At 35.0% G+C, this 20,658-nt stretch overlaps 1 protein-coding gene across 1 annotated transcript in view; it reads right to left on the bottom strand.

The window, feature by feature from the left end:
* LOC145787926 (uncharacterized) overlaps nt 1-20,452 on the bottom strand; it is a 47,586-nt gene extending 27,134 nt beyond the window's left edge. Inside the window, exons 1-11 of the mRNA XM_082599765.1 lie at nt 20,419-20,452; nt 10,464-10,619; nt 9,576-9,735; nt 8,035-8,187; nt 5,310-5,416; nt 4,511-4,671; nt 3,799-3,944; nt 3,645-3,734; nt 2,322-2,484; nt 860-983; nt 110-254 (exon numbers count right to left, since the gene is read on the bottom strand). Coding sequence (XP_082455891.1) covers nt 110-254; nt 860-983; nt 2,322-2,484; nt 3,645-3,734; nt 3,799-3,944; nt 4,511-4,671; nt 5,310-5,416; nt 8,035-8,187; nt 9,576-9,735; nt 10,464-10,619; nt 20,419-20,452 — 1,439 coding nt within the window. The remainder of the gene's footprint in view (nt 1-109; nt 255-859; nt 984-2,321; nt 2,485-3,644; nt 3,735-3,798; nt 3,945-4,510; nt 4,672-5,309; nt 5,417-8,034; nt 8,188-9,575; nt 9,736-10,463; nt 10,620-20,418) is intronic.
* Nucleotides 20,453-20,658: the final 206 nt, after the last annotated feature.

The following is a 20,658-nucleotide window of genomic DNA, read 5'->3' as shown; positions in this document are numbered from 1 at the left end:
CATTCATTTTTTACGCTTTGTACGCAGTGCCACAAAAAAATAAGCAAAGAGAACAGTCTTTCTAAAGAAGCAATTGAAAATTTTTTGGGTTTATTTTCATTCTTCCTACCTGTCAACACAATGGTTTAAGCCATCACAAAGATACCGTTCAGGTAAGATGCATTTTCCTCTATAGTTGTTATGATCATTCTCACACATAAAGCCATCTCCGTCTCCTTGCAACTCATCACTACCGTCATCACAATCTTTCACTCCTAAACGAGTTCATTAACATTTAGAAATCAGTTTATGCAAAAGATCTGAAAATTATTGTTCATGAGTTAAACTTCTAATCCGGGCATTCGATCAGCGAGCCGCAATTTATCCTCAAAGGCTTCTAAACAATCTTATGAAGCTTCTACTTTTATTGCATTAAAAAATTAAATTAAGTGTGCAGTGGTGACTTGGAAAAACTCAGAGCAAGAAGCAGAAGGAAGACTTTTGCTGAAGCAAAGTCAGACAAACTTAAAAAATGCTCTAATTGGAAGTTATTTATGTAGAAATTATTAAGTTAAGTTCTTTTGAACAAATGTTGTGTTGTTTGAAATGGGCGTGATGTTTCACCTCAATTTATTTATGGATATTCGGCTACTATTGTAAATGTCCTCAATATAGTATACCGGTAATATTAATGATGTGTTTTAGATACGTGGTGCTCTCAACGCTTTACAGAGCTGATGTTACTGTCAAAGTCATATGTCAAGGCTGTCAAAGCTCGACCTTCCGTTTTTTAATCATCTATGAGCTGGATCAGCCACTGGTTTAAGTATAAATTTAGCAAATATATTAAAGAAATTACTAGCTATTGAAAAGTACCCACCGTCACAAAATCTGGAAAAAGCCAAACACTTCCCGTCGCTTTCACAAATAAACGTTTTATTGCACATGGACAAAGGCGGGCACTCGTCCGAACTATCTCCGCAGTTGTCCTTGAAATTGCATTGCTAAGGAAAATAAAACATCCGTTCACTTTGTCGGTCTACACAAACTTCTATATTTTACATTCCCGTGAGTGAAATGTAAAAGCAAAAGCTCTTTTATCGTATGCATTTTTACAAAGTAGCTTACTCATGCCTTGTTGTCTAAGATTTAGATCAGTGGTTCTCAACGGGGGGCGGTACCGCCCCCCTGGGAGGCGTTTTGATTTTGCAGGGGGCGGTATGATTACCTCGGCTTAAGGGGGGGGGGCGTTTTGATTATTAGGGGGCATTCTCGTTTAACCCATCTACCAACCAGCGTAACGACTCCGTCACATCATTGTCTGGATAATCTACTCTACATGCTTGCACGGTAGCCAAACAATTTCTCTTACACCATCGTCGTATTTGATTGACCAACCGTTTTGTTTACAAACGCTATCTATTTAAAATTTAAATTCAGTAATTTTTCAGTATATCACAAAATCTGGTGAGTTCCATTATGATGTATTGATGTAACCACTACTACCAGTATACTGTTTTCATGCTCGTAAATATAGGCTATACTGTATTTGCTTTTTGGAATTAATCGTTTTTATTGGGGGGCGGTAAAATTTTGCCAGTTTATAAAGGGGGCGTTGGGCCGAAAAAGGTTGAGAAACAATGATTTAGATTGTGAAAGAGAAGGTTAGTAAGCCAATTTTCAAAGGCTCATTCTTTGGAATTAGATTTGCATTCGTAATTTTGGTTTAAAGATATTAAATGATAAGAGTTTTTTAGGTTTGTTTGAAGCTTGTTGTGATTTCAAGCTATGATACCACTCCGCTGCAATACACTACACTACTCATTCGAAAGCTTATTATTGCAACATAACCAGCTATTGTATTATTGCAGAATTTCGCGTCTACTGGACAAAGCGATTCGTGTGGCAAAAAAATATTAAATTAAAATTTTGATGAAATTATTTTTTAGATTATGTGAATGGTAGGCCTATACGAAGCTCTATATCTATAATTCTTTACTACTATATATACAAAGATCATATCTGTAATTTCAATTTATGAAAAACCTCAGTCTGTTGGTCACTTGAAACGGGCTAAGATGAGTAATGAGTATGGCCAAAAACGTTTGTAATTTTTAGTTTATTTTCATGTTATTGTGTTAAATGCCGTTTGGTTGTTAGATTTTATTTGTATATATAAAAAGGAAATGTACGCAGTTCTTCATACACTAACAATGGGATATAAACAACATAATTACAACTCTTTATTTGTCATCCAGTCGATACTATTAATTATTTTATAACATTGCTTTTTTGTTTATTAATGTCATAACTTATAATAAGATTCAATCAAAAATACTTACCACGCCCAATAAATTGCTAATAGTTAATTTGTTGAGACATTCAAAGTAATCAGGCTGTCTTCCACATTGTATTTCGTCTGCGCTGTCCTCACACAATGGATATTCGTCGCAGACATGATGCACTGGTACAGTGCAAGAGATATTATGTGCCACTAAGTGATGACTAAAAACAAAAATACTTTATCAGTGGCAGGCTACATCTACTGTAGGTACGTTTGAAGCAAGAAAAAGGGAACATTACCCTGACCCATTTTTTCAACTTTTTAATTGAATTTTGAAAATTATATTACTTGAAAATCTGGTCGGAATTTCTGTACAGAAGATTTTTTACTAATTCTGCAGCAGATCTCTTAGTTGGATAAGAAAAACTCACCGTTGCCACCATGAACTAAAACCTGGTTAAAGAAATGGACTCTTTTTGTGTTGCAATGTGATATGATTGTCAGATGAAGGTGTAAAACTGCATAACTTTTTATCTTCAGGGGATATGCTGTTACTTCTGCCGTGAACTAAGGCATGCAAAGAGGTCTGAACTTAAAATGACGTAATGAGTCTTGAAAAGTTTCATAGCCTACTTTGTCATGCTTTGTTTGTAGTAGGCTATATGTCAATGATAAAAGAAAATTGATTGACTTGTAATGTGATTCAAGGTAACTTTTACGTTTTAGGAGTTCACAGTAAATAAGCTTTCAAGCAATCATGATGATGAAAGTTTTACTTTTCCAAAAGTTTTTGTGTTTTCAAGACTCTGATTTAGCCCCCTAAAAACGTCAGTCCTGTCTTATTGACGAAACGTCAAAATAAACGCAGATTATCACCTTAAACACCTGGTAATAGTTAAGCTAAGTTTACACCAGAAGAACGTATAAGTGTTATTGAACTAAATGCCTTGTGAACAGCCACATTTAATTTATATTAGGCTATCTGTGACTTTGTGATAGTTTTACACACTTTGCTCAAGTGCTCAATCTGCCGCAGCAGTGGGCAATTCGCACTGCACAATGAAACAGCAAGGTATCTCCAGCAAGGTACCATATAATATAGTCCTTTTTGGGGTGAGCAAAGACTAAGTAATTATGTTATAAATGATATCAATACCACTAAAAAAACTGTTCAGTGAGATACGCAATGCTGAGCAACACAAGTTCATGTGAATGCAATCATCGAAATACACGGCAACTACTACAAGTCAACTTGAACTTGGATCTGGACTTTAGCGAAGAACAAACTGCGAAAACTTCTTTTACGATCGTGATTCCATTCACTTACATACAAATATACAACAAAACATGTGTATCAAGTACAACATTGCTCAATTATTACATGTTTCTGCAAGCTGGTACGTTGTCACTGGTGTCGCTAGAGATTTGTTCATCTGCCTTGTTCGGACAATCCACAACGCCATCGCAAAACCTGCACAGTTTAATTTTGTTTAATTGTGGAAAGAAGTAAAGAGAAAATAAAGAAAAAAACCTACTTTTCTAAGGCTAGTAAAGTATTGTTGTCGTCACGGCAATCGAAATGCATTTCGATTCCGTTTGCACCAGTGGTCCATTCATCGCTTGAGTCTCCGCAATCATCCCTGCCGTCTTTTCTATAACTCGGAGCAGAATGGTCGTAGCCCTGCAATTGCATTACATAATAAATACTCGGTTAATAAAATTTGTCTTTTTGGACGTCTGCAAACTTTAAGTTTGTGTAAAAGAGGTAGATTTTGTCAACTGGGTATTAAGAAAAACAAATTTAACAATTTTTTTATTGCAACAGTTTAATCAATTTATAGAGACTTGAGTAGTTTTCAAGTGATTTTCAGAGGTCAAAGGTTTTTTTGCCCAGTGCATGGATAAACAAACACGTTATAAAAAAGATTAAGGATGCTGTACTTTACTGTATAATAGCATACTAGTCATTAGTCTTTTGGAATGTAAGGTATTTTTATCTCTCCTGAAAAAAGATAGCACAAGTTTTTAAAATTTAAAAGAAGATTTAATCTTTGTTTTATATGTTTTACAGTATATAGAAAACTATAGGGAAAAAAACAACTTAAAATACGTTTAATCATGCTGACATGTTATATTCTATATGCGCCATCATTTGACGTACAGCCCATGCTTGTTCAGCTTTTTCTAGAAAAACGGAAGTAACATTAAAAATTTAAAGTGTTTGTTTTCAATAAAAACAAACCATACAGAGGTGATGCATTTTCCATTCTTGCAAATAAAGGAATATTCACAATCTTCGCCGCATTCGTCGCTTCTATTTTCACAATGATCGATGCCGTCACAAACATGATATTTTGGAAGGAAACACTGGCGCTTGGCATAGTTCCATTTATTGTTGCAAAGAATACCTGCAACAAATTACAAGACTAATATTTTCTTTGGTCGCATTTGAGTGGACGTCTGCTTGGTTGAAACTTCATCCTCAGACTGAGGAAGCTTCTTTGAGAGCTTAATCCTGGCAGTTTCGCACTTGTAGAGGCAGCTTTATGGTAAAAAGTTAGCCTACGCCCTAATGTCTTTATCAGCAGAAGAGTGTTTTTGACTAAAAATAGAATCATTTAAATAATATTAAACAGAATAGTTTATAAACTATGACAGGATGTATAATCGAAACAAAGCTTCTTTCAGCTTGTCTATACTCTGGCTGAGTCGTGCTTTGTTGAGTCGTTCTGCCGCAATGAAAGAATATTTAATCAAAAAAAATTGAGAGTGTAGCTACTTTTGTGAGATTAAAAACTAGTTTAGAAATGAAAATTACCAACCCAGTAGTCCTGGCTTTTTATGATCATCTCGAGACCCGGACTAGATAATTAGATTGGGCTTAATAAGCGGATGGGCGGCATGGGCCTATTAACCGTGGGCTTAATAACCGGGGACTACTGTAGTTAGTAAGCTAGCTTTACAATGATCTAGCTTTCGGCAACGAAAATATTGACTAAAATGACGACATGTTAAAGCAATTTTAGAAGAAAAGAAATTGTCTCACCATCGCTGTCATCGTTGATGACGTCAGTGATTTCGTCACTCCCATCTTTGCAATCCACCTTTCCGTCGCAGAATTGGTGAGCGCTGAGGCATTCGCCCGATTTACACCTGCGCCAAGAAAAAGAAACGTTAAAAAATCGTGACTTTATTATTTTTTAAATGGAAACTTCCTACTCATACGTCAATGAAACGTAACAAACATCGACATGTTTTATAGTTGGGTGACTTATCTTATAGAAATGAACTTAGATGTTTAGGAGAATTGTTTTATATTTGGTTGGTGGTTTTATAAGAACAAAATGGAGAAAAGTTTATAAACGGATCACAACTAATTCCGCATCATCAATCTGTTGCAGAAAAAAAAAATGATTTAAAATCACTCGCTCTTTTTATAGATGTATTCTTAATGATCACGATTTAGTTCGTCTTTGCTCATAATTCTTATGTAAGGAAAATCTGATGAGAGGATTTTGCATTGATTTTAATAGTTTGCTTTTAACGAGCAAATGAAACGCTGTCTAATAATTTTCAGTTTTTAATTTGTAGTCTACAGTGTAGCATTTTCTGTTATTACAATATGTAAGAAGTAAATCGATCGTTTTATAATGTCCGTCGTACAAATTACGCTTAACTTACAGCTTCATTTTTTAATTAAAAAACTGCAGTATGTTTGATTTCAGTTCAATGAACTGAGTTTATCTTTAAATTGAGCATTGGATAAACGTTAAAAAACATCACAAAAACTTATGGTTTGCGTTTGTAAGCACGTTTGTTTGTTGTATCCAAGCACATGCCAGGAAGTGAAGACTTGTAAGATAAATTAAACAGGAAGAAAAGGACGTTAAGTTTCGTGTACACCTCCTTCAAGCAGGTCACTAACTGTCAACCGACGATATAGCGCGTAGACTTGATGAGATTCGAACTCATGATATGTTCATCCCTGGTCAATGGTTTTCACTACTACTGTATGACATATGGCCGATAATAGGTTTTGTTTGTGCTCTTCAAAAATTCATAGAAAACTGTTTGTAGCTTTCGTCGATATTTGTTGAAGGAGTTTTGTTAAAATTACTCGTATGTGTTCAAAGCTTGTCCTAAAACATGTACAGAGTATTCTTTGCTTGTAGGCAACAAAAATAAAAACGAAAATTTTAATATTTTATGACAAAACAAAAAAGCAATTCGACCAAATTTTAGCACAAATATCGACAACAAAATTGATCGTTACCGAATTAGCGGATTTATTGATTCGTTTCTGAGTAGAAATGCACTTAAACTGTTGCCCTGTGTCGTCCAACTTGACGGTCGAAACCATAATTTAATTCAAGTCATCCAGACTACGATTTACCAATGTAGGAGATTAAAATAAAAGCACAATTTGATAAAACTTTTACAAAAATAAAACCATTCAAGATCTCCAAAGTTTTCAAAAATCATCAATAAAAAACAATGGCATTTTTAAGATCAATAATTAGTTTTTATGTTAAATTTTCTAAATTTGTGGTGATTTGTAACATCACACAATTGGTTAAGTGAACCTACCTCGTCCTTATTAAAATTCGCCTAAAATCAGTTGAAATCAATTGAAATTCGCCAACAAGGGGCCCGGGCAATAGCGTAGTCATGGGTAAAGAGGGTAATCCCACGCGAAATATTTCATATAAACATTTCACTTTCTATTATCATTGATAGAGTTTTATTGTTGATTTAGGCCGAAAGTACTGCCAGAATGCACAGTTTTCAGGTTTTTTTTTTAAGTTTTTCTGGTGGAGGCTCCTCTCTGGGTGCTTTGTTTTTGTTAGATCATTGGGGGGTTACTGACATGTGCAATAAGGCCAATTTGCCTCTCCACAAAATCTTATGCAGACAAAGCCCCTGGTTCAGAGGGTATTTTTTGACCTGCATTCAGGATAATTGTTGGGACCGGAAATCTATCCAGAAGAACGGGAAGTTGAAGAGGACGCAGCATATTTTTGCAAACGTGCCTTTGCATTGAGTTTATTTTGTTTGGTGAGTCAACGCCTGCTTTTTGGGGAGAAATAATTTTTTTCCTCAATGGTGTTTCTGGTACTTGCTCCCTCAGGTGCTTCTTACAAGGTGTATTATTCTTTTTTTGAACGGCTTCTTGTTTTAGAGGGCCAGGAAAGGCATGCTATCCGGCCTAGATTAACTTCTCCATGATCCTGCCAACAATCCTAAGGCATTGTTTTAAATCATTAAAAACGCTTACAAGCCCTTGTCATGCGCTCTTGCACTGTTCAAAGGAAAATAATTAAAAATTTTGCAATCTTTTCTTTTAAGCAAAACTTTTTGTTTATTTTCGTTTTGAAACAGTGACATTTTATTTCGTTGTCAATTCGAAACAAACACGACATGCACAAAAAGTTCTAATAAAGAATTAAGCGCATTTCAACTTGATATGGAATTTTGAGCAATATTCTTCGAAAAAACAACATTACGATTCAGATACGCAAGTGATTACAACAAACATTTTTAGAACAAACTTTAATCGATTTCGAATTTTCTTTCATAGGGGTAAAATTTCATTAGGTGTCATGTGTCAAACAAAAACCTCAGTTCGATGGACATTAGTAGGCCATCGTTGTTTCTGATAACTAAGTTTGAAAAGTCAGCACCCAAAAAAGCTTAGTAGGTTGAATCTATATGAACTAAAAAAAAAGGAAAAATTGATTCAACCTCTTCAGACGTATTGTCTGGGTACTAACTTGAAAATAGTAGAAGCGCAATGATGGTCGTCTTCGTTTCGACTACGATATCTGCAGTGTTGCCCGTTGCACTGATCCGTCATATTTTTGCATTCAGGGCAGTTGAGCACTAAACTGTTCATGCAATTGTTGAAGGAGCATTTTTTCTTGTATCTGAAAAATAGAACAACTTCATACTTAAATTACTCACCACCTCCTTGAAGGAACCGAAACTTAGAGCGATGACAGAATAAAGTAAAGGTCAAACTCAATATGAAGACCAAAAAAAGAGCCAGAATCAGCAGGAAATGGCGTATAAGATCTAGTAACATCATCGCCATGGATATTCAGACTTCAAGTATCCTCTTTGTTTTATGAACCTTTCCAGTTCAAGGGTCCGGGCGCTCCTACATGTTAAAAACCTACATTTCAAAGTGTACCCTTTGTTTCAATGATATTGTATCTGACTTATGAAATGTTGCGTAGAAAAATCGGTGGCTTTTCCTCTGCTTGCAAAATGTATTTGAACCATTATAATTGCAAAACGATAACGTTTCTACCCTGTGGGAAACGTTCGGCAATGGTAGAAGATTTATCATAATTCCAACAAATTGTTATAGACGAAGTAATTAGCCTTTAATTATGAAAACACTGACATCACTTTATTCATCGATCTAAAACGATAAATCAGCTTAAAAATGACGCAGCAACTAATGAAAAGCTACTTTCAAAAGAGCTCTTTGTCATTTATAACGATAGACCACCTTTACATTAATAATAGCTTAATGTAAAAGGCTTCAAAAGTTGTAATTTTACTGTTTTTGGCATCATGGCAACGTAAAAGGGATAAGAGCGTAACAACTTCGTGGTTTTAATATATTTTCCTTATGTATTTACGAGCGTAATTTCTCGACTGTGATGTGTAATAAAGGCGCTTCTTCTGCCAAATTCAAGCCGTTTGCCTTGTTACAACCATTGACCAGGTCAGCTACAAACATGTGCGGCGACCACCAAACAATACCCGCGCTGGTTTTACATTTAAGCTACGGTGCTCGATTTTAAAGTATTATCCTTCTTAAATGCAAAGGAATTTATTTTCACACGAGTCAGTTCAATCATAAATAAATCGATTTCGATCAGCTAGTCAATAGTCATCTTCAGTTAAGCTTATTCAAATAGAATTTTATGTTGAATTTTAACAATTTATTTGGATAAGCTTACCTGAAGATGATCTAGCTGCTAGCTGATGGAAATCGAGCCATCTGATGTCAGAGTTCTTATCACACTCTGCCATCACACGACGCGTAACCAATGGCAGCAGTTAACTGCTACAATTAGGCATCGTCATTAACATCGTTCATTGGTACTTGTTGCTTGTGTGCTACCCTTGTCAGCTTGTGTGCCGGTGATGGGGTAATATGTTGTAGGCTACTACAGTTACAATGTTTGGCTGGATTTGTTCACCGAATATGCTGTGAATAGCTTTGTTGTTTGTGATTCAGACGCTCACGTCTAATCTACGGTGATTCGGTTTTCCGTGGTAGCACAAAGTTCAGTTTCACCTGTTTTTGGTTCCACATACTTCCTTGCTTTCATCTATGTTTCCTCTGCAATGCTGGATGCTGTCACACGCGTAAGCTATCGGCAATGAACAAGTTTTATCAATTTCATTCATCGCATTGTTGCAAGGAAGTTCCATCGCATGAGTGAAGTTGCCGATTTCTGCAAAGTTTGCCGTTTTAGCGTTGCGCTATCGCCAAAACAAAATCTAAAACTCAGTGTTTAATTGAACTTGAATTTCTGATTATTATACGAACATTCAAATGACTATTGTAGGTAAAAACAATTGCAGAATGCTGTTAGTTTATATATTTAATATATTACTTTACAACTTTTGCAATTGAGGGAAAAATAATTTGTTAAGTTTGGAGAAGCCTTCAGGTTATCTAAATCTTATAGAAACCTGATATAAAAAATTGTTCATATAAAGCTGCCATATTTAAATACGTCTTGAAATCCGTCCTATTGGTCAAGCGCCCGACTTTGTGAACAATGAAATAGTAAGATTATATAACATGAGTTCAACTCTCTGAATGTGCACTTGAGCAAGGCACTTCAAGGGCAACTGGCCATTCAGCGGCACTTAGGCGATGGAACAATTATAGACATTAACAAACGAAAACTTTGTTCTGTCGATCTCGGTGGCCGGGTCTGTGTCAGCGTCTCAAAGTTTTTACAAGCATACAAAACTGCCAAAACTAAGCTTTCAAAGTGGCTTTTAGCCTACTCTCCCAAAACCTCAGACAGCAAATCAGTCGTTTTTTACGTTGATTCAACGTCTGCAAACATTGAATCAATGTAAACAGAGACTAATTTGCTGTCTGGATAAAGATTATTTCAAGTAATAAAATACTATGCTCTTACTACGATTTATGTTTATGTTACGTTACCGGAAGTTTCATCACCAAGATATTCGTCACTTCCGTCTGGACAGTCCACATGACCATCACAGAACTTTCTCATGTTTATGCAACCGGAACGTTTGCATCGGAACTCCCAAAACATACACTTCGATCCCTCATTGCCGTTATTCACTGTTTCCAGATCTATTAAAGATGAAGTAGAACAGATGTGTTTAGAAAAACATTAAAAATTCTCGTCACTGTGGTTGACATTTAAACATGGCCTGGTTTGGCTTTGCAATAGTAGATATTATCATTCATTCGCATTTTATGAAAAGCACTATTTTGTTTTTCAAACCAATAGATATGCAAAAAATCAACAAGCCATACCTATAAAAATTTTATGGTGTGAAAAATCCAGCATATTGTTTTTGGTACACTTTGACTGCAGTTAGTTATCACAGCTTAAATTAGCCGTAGCATACGCAAATTTTAAGCATTGTCTTAAGTCGAGGATCTGTACGATTTTTGGATGGCAGTATTCGATTAGATCAATGCCAGTTTGAAAATATAAAACCAGCATTAAATGCATTGAAACGTCAAATTTTATCCCTTTATCATGACAGGTTGATATAAACTATTTTTTTAAACTGCAAACATTGTAAGAACTACCAGTTTTTGCTGTACAGTTCAAAAGTAAACCACCAGCTTGCATAAGTAAAGACTTGTCATGGGAGCTGTTAACAAAGGACACCAAAGAAACTTCGGTCGTCACAACAAGTAGATCTCAATGCTAATCAGCTAGAAATACTGAGTGATTAGAAAACTTCTTTTTGTGAAAAGAAAAGACTGAAAATAAATGATGCAATGTCGAAAACGTTTTAACAGCAACAAAATTTAGGAGCTCATCAAATTCGTACTTGGCTTAAAATGATGACGTATAGTTTGCATAAAAACGAAACATTTCTTAAGATCAACGTCCAATTACATTGCTCAACCTGTTCTGCTTTCCAAACGTTACAAACAACATACAACGCTTGCTTCTCCGTTATAGAGAAATTATATAAATTACTCTTTCATTACCGCAATTTTAAAGAACATCTGCTCTTGGGATCTCGGTGGGCAATGTTGAAGGTTATTGTAACAGCAAGGTTGGCTGCAATGCTGCATCAGAACTCGAACTTGCAATGCTTTGTGAGAGAGGAGACTATAGTTTTTTGAGATGAAAGTTAACTTACTATATTTACGTTCCAATATGGAAACATCTTTGTAGCTTGTCCAAAATAAACTTTTAAACGATTGTGAATTAAACAATTAGCTTTGATTTACAATATTATCTTCAATCAATTCTACGGAGATAAGATTAAAAATCGATGTTAGCTTTCCAAAGCCATGCATGAGGGATTAAAACTGTTCAAGGCAAAACAGCGTAGCTTTAACCTTCATGAAAATGCGTATGTTATTGATGTGATGATGTGGCTGAGCAGATGAAAGGACCCAAGAGAAAATCCGCAAATGAAATTTCGCTAACTGAAATGTGTAATCGGATTATGGCAACATAAGTCAACGTCAGGGTTGCTTGTTTCGATGCATCCATTGAGCAAATTAACCGTTTTTTTTTTTCTTTACATTGATTCAACGTCTGCTAATGTTGAATCAATGTAAAAAAACTGGTTGATTTCGTGACTTGGAGGATTCCATATGTTTGATTGGAATGCAAATGTGTGATAAAGTTCAGGTAGATTACCCCAAGGGGATAAAAGGAAGAATGACTCTCTAGTGTCTTTTTAAAGTGGTGGAAATCAAATGGAGTTGAAACAATTAGAAATTCTTTGGCATATTGAGGTAGTTTGAAACAAAACTAATTTGAAAATTATTCAAATGCGAATTATTTCGATTTCAACGCAAAGTTACGAGTAGTTCTACATTCTTTTGTTTCAAAAACAAGCAATGTCGTTGCGCTATGAATTCGAAACGAAAAGATTTGCCAACTATTCAGATTTACGAGTCTTCAACATCAACACAATTCGAAATTTGTGAAGATTACTCTTGGGCATAAAATTTCAGACCAAACAGCCCAGAAGTCAAGAAATATACATTGTACATTGTTGTAGAAGTTCAACATTCTATACTGGCACTACAAATATACAATGCACTACACTATAAACTACACGACGTAGGAATAGCCTGCCCAGTTTTATGTTTACACTTACTGTGCTTAAATGCAATCGAAAAGAGTTAGCTACAACTTTTTATCAGAAAGCGGCATAAAGTTAATCAAACTGTACCATTGGCAAAAGTGCGAAACAGTATAAAAAAGATTTGTGCTAATAAATGCTTGGACTTAAAAGCCATAGGCTGCATTATTTTTTAGACAATAATTACCACTGCCACAATTTGAGGGACAATGCATAATCGCTATGCTTTGCGCTATACGAGGTTACTGCTGTGGTTTAAATTTGGGGTAAATGGGGGACAAGTAATTAAACCAATTTTGGAGTTCACCTTCAAGTACAATAAACTGTATTGTGTTCGCTATAAGTTTCAAACCAAAAATCTTTTACAAGCTTTCCCATCTCACTTATTCATCCAGTTGTGATGTACGGATTTCAAAGTTTTAAGCAACGATGAAACTTAAAAAGAAAGACGTGCTATAGTGTTTTGTCTGTTTGCCGAAGATAAGCCATCGTTCTACTGTGTCCAAAGCTTTTCAGAAATCTCCGAAAACAAAATCGAAGTTATCTTTTAGATTAAACATCAAGGAAATAAAAAATGATTGACAGCCAACGTTTTAAAGTCCTTGTTTGTTTATTTTTGGAACGGTTTTCAGTCAATACTATCATGTTCATGGGGACTCTACATTACTTTTGAAGAAGAAACATTGGCCTCAGCTATATTATTTTTCAAAAACAGCTTAATTGCTGATTATTTATTCATGAGGACCAGCATTACCTTGCAGCTCTAAAGACAAATTACAAAATCATGCCCTCAGAAAAGGACCATGAACCCTGAAGATCAAAAGTGATTTCAGATATACTCATTAACGTTTGACGTGGAGAAAAGGATCCTTAGATCTTTGAAAACTTTTTGTTGTCAAATAGATCATCAGAATTAAACAACAAAGTTTTAAATGTTTTTAGAAAGCGACAACGGTTTATTTAAGCATCACGAAATCTTTCTAAAAATTAAGGAAATATAACGCTAAGTTTAGCAGTAATTTGTATAACATGCCTATTTTTTAAAAGTTGCAGTTTTATAATTGCCGATGGCGTTTTCTTTTTGATGAAGTAGACTTAGGTGTCATAATGAAACTACCAACGTATTTGATGCAGTTAGGATCCGACGTTTGGTATCCCAAGTTATTGCTAACTTTCCCCTCCCTAACTACAGAGTTTTGAATATTACTTAACTGAATTCACAATTCAACTGAGTTATAAATACGTCTGCAAATAAACATCAATTGCAGCTTACAATTTATAATAACTTAAGAAGTGAGAGCATGCAATGACAAGGTTGAGTTATTGGAATAACGTTTGAGTAGTGTTGCCGCATATCACACAAGTAATGTTCAGTAGCACCAGCCACGGCACAAAACTGTTTCAATCAGATTTGTTTGCCAGTAAAATAAGTTTTACTGCCATATTAAATTTGTATATACAAACAGTTTAATGCCTATATTTAAATTACAAAAAAATATTTTTTTTTTGCAGACAAATCGCCACATTGTGAGAGTGCTGATGTTCAAAATGGCGTAGGTTTGATATCTGTTAAAAACATTATGCTGTGTTTTGCCAAGACGCTCAATTGCTTGTTGAAATCTGGACACAAGTTCGCTTTATTTTCCATACGCCTAATTTAATTCTTCAGCCACCGGATGCAAATGTCAATATTAGGCCTACCCTACCCTACATAACTTTTAGAATTTCTTATGGGCAACTTACATTAAATTGAAAGAAAAATTGCTTTGGCTATACGTGCAAAGTACAATGTTAAAATTTGTTGTGAAAAATGTTTATATAAAACTGTTTAATAATTTATCTTTCAAAAAACAAAATTATTTTTCAAAGAATTTGGTAAAAGCTTGTGATTTGAAGAAAAATAAATCAGCAATTATAAGATCCTTGATCTACAATTCACAATACAAAAGCTTAAAACAGAAACGGTAACTTTGTAAGCTTTCTTTTCTAAAAACATACTCACCGGATTTTTCATCATTTCCAAAGCTCCTCTTCCAGCTAAGAATCAACGTCACGAGAAAAAGAAACGAGCAGACAAAAGATTTTGATTTCTGACTTGTCATAATCAACAAAACTGCTATATAGACATTGTTTCAATGTGAAAACAATTGTTTAATCTATTATTTTTCTAAAAAGAAGTTTCGATTCCAATATTTGTGAAGCTGAAAATTGTAAAGAAATGATTTGTTATAGGCCTAAGTAAATATTACTGAAAAAAAAATTTCTGTGGTAGATATACAGCTACCGCAAAATGACTTGAGACCTCGATCATTTTCACACGTTTTTAATTGCAATAAGTATTAAACCATTGTGTATTGCATAAAAGGCAATTGTTTCACTCAAATCAATTATGATGTATAATACGTAGCCTACACAATGGGCTATTAGCAAGACAATGTTACTGTAGAATTGCTTTGGGCATTTTATTAGAATAAAGTAGTGATAAGAATTCAGAGGAAGCTCAGCACCGCCTCCAAAAGGACTTGGATCTTCCGAGCCGTAAAGCTGTCAAAAAGCCTCTTATCAATGAGCGGATGAAAAAACAACGGCTAGCATTTGCCAAAAAATATGCCCATTGGACCACTGAGCAATGGAGAAAAGTAATGTTCTCTGATGAGAACAACTTCCAGGTCTTTAAGATGGGGTCTACTACGGTTCGGCGTCCAAGGTCATCTGATCGTTTTGATCCTCGATATACAGTTCCGACTGTTAACACCCACAGTCAGTCATGGTGTGGGGAAGTTTTTCTGGAGAGAAGGGAAGGGGAGGCCTGCACTTTCTTCCAAAAAACACAAAAATGAACGCTGATCTCTATATGCAAGTTTTGGAGGAGCATATGCTCAATTTCTTCCACATTCATGGCTCCGAGGTGTTCATGCATGATAGTGCACCCTGCCACAAATCTAAAAAAGTAACAACTTCCTTGAACACCAACAAATAAATGTTCTTGAATGGCCTGGCAACAGCCCAGATTTAAATCCCATCAAAAATTGCTGGCACAAAATGAAGAGAATGGCCGAAAAAAAAACTCCTAACCTGGATACTCTTAAAGAAGAGCTGAAAAAAGTGTGGTGTCTGGAAATGACACCGGATTATTTTAGAAATTTAAGCGACTCTATGCCCAAACGCTTGCAAATGGTTATCAAAAACAAGGGCAATACGACAAAATATTAACAAAAGTGACTATTTTTAATACAAGCGTTATTACAAATAAACCTGTGTTTTTCTTTAAAAATAAGGTAGGTCTCAAGTCATTTTGCGGTAGCTGTAAAGTCAAACACACCCTGCCTGAAGGATGTTAGATTCGGAGGGAAACGTGGCCCCCATTGGTTGGCCGCTTATTTTTGGGAACTGCAACCAATGGTGTTTCTTACATCACGAGCTGGTCCAAATTTGGGCCGTGGAAACATTGAGTTTGGGCCAAAAACACTTTAAATTTAAGAGGTAATAAAGAACTGTTTTTGTTATGTTAACAAAAGCAAACTCTCTCATGCTTTCCAGCAAAGAATAGTTAACGTGTAGAGAATGCAGTAATTTGCATTACCAGTCTGCTTTACAGTAAAGTGTTTTGCTTTGTTTTCCATTCTTCAATTTGGTTTTGTTCATTACTTGATACCTAAACCCAATGAGGAGGGATAGATAATAATTTATGTTGTAAAATTGCTTGTAAACCAATGCGACATAAATGATCTAAAACGCTTATCAATATTTTCAAATATCCAAATCAAGCCATGTGTAAAAAAAATATTGTAACTTACATTAAAGGCCAAAATCATTTTCGTGTCGAGTGATCTAAAAGCAGTATAAGCCTACCTTTAACTTTTTGTTTGGTAAGGAATTTACTTGCCGATAAAATGTGGATCAATGGCAGTTGGTACGAATAACAATTTGCCGTGTAAGCTCACATCTATGTCCTATAAACCACAACAAATTGTTGGAAAACTTCTTACAGTTATTAAGGCACCTGCAGCTAATAAGGCCCGGCCAGTAATAAGGCCCACCCCCTGGACCTCCAAAATCTTTTAAACAAAATTGGAAGCTCTGATTGGTGCTATGGTGAATTAAGACTAACTGGTAAAGTTTCACAGCCTAAAGTTGAGAACTTTTTGAGTTACTGAAAGTTGAAGTTTGGGGTGGCTGAAATTGAGTGGTTTTATTAATTTTCACATATTTTAGACTGTTCTGCAGTTAACAAACCGCTTTGACTTCCGGTTTTTTGCATTTTATGTGAAAGATATGTGCATGCTGATGTAGTAAAACCAATAAATTCGAACTTTTTTCTTATTAAAGCAAGACTGATAATGATGATCAGACTAGGCTAATTTTGATAATGAGGCCCATGGGCCCCTGGGGTAACGTTGTGCACCCCTGGTTAAGAAAGTGGGGGTTAAAGACTTGATTGACCTAAACAATTCTTGTTACACCATTAATCCAATTTGTTATTGCAATGGAAATATCATAATTTCAGAATTAAAATACTTTATCATCCCTACCATATCTAAAAACACCATGTCGCTTTTTAAAAAATGGAGCATGGGGCGGGGGAGGGAATAGTTGTCTCTGTGTATTTAATTATTAGTTATGTGCCTGTGTTGCCGATTAGAATTTGTTTTGTGGTGTTGTTATTGTGAAAATACACCTTTTCCATCAATTTTGGTGCTAATTCAAACCGGGCCTTATTGACAACACGTGTATCTAATTAGGCCCGCTTGAGATTTTTTTTATTTTTTTAATATTTTACAACTCCTTTAACTTAGAAACTTGTTTCACAGATATGTTGTTTAGATAGACCCAAAGTATCCTCATTCCAAGTTTCGTTCAAAATTATGCAGTATTTAGAAAAATATTGAGGTTTGAAAATTAGCGGGCCTTATTAGTTGCAGGTGCATATGTAGGCCTACTTAAATTTTGTAGCTACACTGTTTTTCATTTGTTTTTGTTTTTTTTAATTAATACTAACAGGTATTAATTTTCAAAATAGCAAATTAAAGCGGTTACCAAGCTCAAAAATTTTATGAAATACTATTGTAAAATATGCAAAGGAAACTGAGCGTCAAAACCAGTCCCTAACCAAAGACGTTTGTGAAACCCCAATTCAGTTGATGAATTTCAAACAGATCATGATGAGATCTTAGTCAGCATGGACGTTTGGATATTTAAAACAAATCGAGACTTTAAAAATCGATAAAATTGGCTACAAACAATTAAGAAACGAATTTAATGCTTACAAAAAGATATAAAAGTGAAAATAGTCAAGGGCAAAACAAAATAGTATTATTAAATTAGCAATGACTTTAATCGATTGGTATTTTTACGACTTAATTAGCCTACTTAGAAAACTTAAAGTTTATTTGAAAATTGTTTTGCATAAACAACTGATAACTCATCAGGTTTTGAGTTTTTTTAATAAAAAGAAAGCAAAATTCTATCACTGCAAAGATTTCTTTTAAAGTTTAGTTACTGCATGTTTGGGTTAAAGCCAACAGTTTTCTTTGAACTGAGAAAGCCAATCTTGACTTTTAACGTAGGCGGTTGAAAAGCTACTTACATGAAAGATTCGAACCACAAACACAGGGTCAATAATCAAAGTGAACAAGGTTGGTAAAACCCTCTGCTGCGAGCACAACATTGTAGCAGCTTCTCTGCTTTACAAGCGCATGCTCGTCTAGGCTACTCTTCTTAAATTAGAAAACTATTCTCAGTGGAGTTGATGAATCGCAGTGACGTAGCTGCAAGTTTGAAGCAGGGGAAACCGTTGAAGAAAAGGGTCACGTTTTCACGCAAATGACTTGTTTATTATAAGAAATATAACCGAAACAAGCTGTTTTAATTTTTGCGTTTTGAATTTTCCCCTAGCCTCCTACCAGCTACGACTGTGACACTGGTGAGTAAAAGGCCACGTAAAATCGTATGGAGATAACCCTTTTGTGCACATTCCCACATGCAAAGCTTTTTCGTTTTAATAAACATCAGGTCAACTTACAACTTCCACAGTCAACTTACAAAACAATTTTCAATAAAATAAAGAAACTGATTTACATTTCTGAAAGCTACATTGTTAGCAATGAAATCAATTTTTCTAACACAACAAAACTAGCCTACAGTAGCTTTAAACTAAAGCTAGCCATTGGAAGCACATTTTTTGTTGGAATGAAATGAAGAAAATATTTTTCACATGAAAAATAGTTACAATACGAACGACCAAGTAAAAGAATTTTATGACAAGATAAACGAAACTTCTTTTTGTTCCAAAAACGTTACTCATTTTTTTCATTTTTAAATACTCTTGGCTTAAGCTTTTCATAGCCCAATTGAACTCATGGAAGAGCATGTCTCAAAACTACCCCCTCTAGATTGCAACTTTTAAGTTCAAAGATTCTGTTTCCAGTTCAAAATATTACAAGGTTGCTTGAATTCCAAACTATACTAAAAAAATTTCACTAAGAAACTTACATATTTCAAAACTGAACTTTGCTTCCAAACATCACGAAATCTTCTTCTTTCGTGTGAGACAGGATTGTTCAGATTTTAGGGCTAATAGATAAAATTAGGGAAATACTAGGCTATCTCAAAATGTCGAAATATTTTTGTTTTAAACAAACCTACATTTGCCGTCGATACCATTACTTCTCAAAAAACATTCCTGCCTTCTTATCTCTCTACCTTCTGCCAATGCATAAGGAGTAAAGAAACTGGTTGGTTTTTAAACTTCAAACTTTCATAAAGTACTCGATGGGAAATGGAACTTCAAAGGTATTTTTATTTTTCTAAATATATTCATAATCGAATGCTTTCTAAACTTTTTCTATTTAAGCTACGCTGCTTATATATCCTACTTTCACTATGCTTCGGTAGTTTCCAAGTACGCAGATATTAATTACTCTTTTCTTCAAATGAAGTTGGTAATTTTTTTCAAGAGTCCAATGAAACTAAAGGCTATACAATTTCAAGTGGGGTTTGTGGCATTTACTTTTTTGCTTTGGCGCTTTTTAAATCCGAAGAATCTTGAAAAGTTACTGTCAGTCCTCTGTTTATGGTAGCCTATTGTAAAATCTTGAAAAGTTAGTGGAAAATAGCCTACAAAAAGTAAATTATTTGACTATGAGTGCATCCCAACTGCTTGCTTGTGGAACACCTTTAACATAAAAATCTCAAAGCTAACAATACAGAATATTTCGAAACCTTTACGAGCTAGTCTAACAATCTTTCTCCGCAAATAAAAACATATCTATTGACTCACAGCGATGACTGTGAAGACTAAAGAGAAAAACGTAAGCGACAATTCTCAAATTACGAATCTCCCCCCGAGGAAATGCCGGACACGCGAAAGAAGGCTGTGTATTCTCCCAGGAGTTGAGATGCGATTTCTTTCTATTAGAACTTGAAGTATGCTAAGTAGATGATAAGGATTTCTTTATCTCTGCATACAAATTGACCAGAGCCATGAACTCTTGACACAGCGCTGCTGCTTTCACAAATGACGAAGAACACACATAGTCAAGTTTGATCTTACACCATGTGAAAATACTTGGCAATACTTGCAAGGGATGACGTGCAAGAAGAAGTTCTCTCTCTTTTTGTTGACTTGTTGGCACAGAACGTTGAACCGATGAAAGACTAAGTAGGCTACTGTCATAAACTAATTATTTGGCACAATTTGTGACGGCACAATTCTTTACATGCTCAAAAGTATGCAAAGAACTTGGCGTCGAAACGTATTAAATAACCCTTTTGATTTATAATTAAATTTCAATGTCTGTTCTTACCTTTGGTCATTGTCCTGTTAGGTTGTATTGGCATAGTTATCGCTAATCGCCGGTAGACTGCTTGACCCACTACATTTTCTAGATTTTCTTAAGCCCTGCCATGTTATGATAAGTAGCCTAGTCTATTACCTTTAGCTTTGAGGGTAAAAAATGTGTAAACTAAACTGAATAAAATTGATTTTAGACTTTGCCGTGGCCTGCTACGTAACTTTTCCGACAGGTTTATGCCTGCACAATTCA

This window comes from Aplidium turbinatum, chromosome 18, assembly GCF_918807975.1.
Source record: "Aplidium turbinatum chromosome 18, kaAplTurb1.1, whole genome shotgun sequence".
NCBI classification, from domain to species: Eukaryota; Metazoa; Chordata; class Ascidiacea; order Aplousobranchia; family Polyclinidae; genus Aplidium; species Aplidium turbinatum.
The sequence above is the reverse complement of the archived record's forward strand: the minus strand, read 5'-3'. Positions and strand labels throughout refer to the sequence as shown.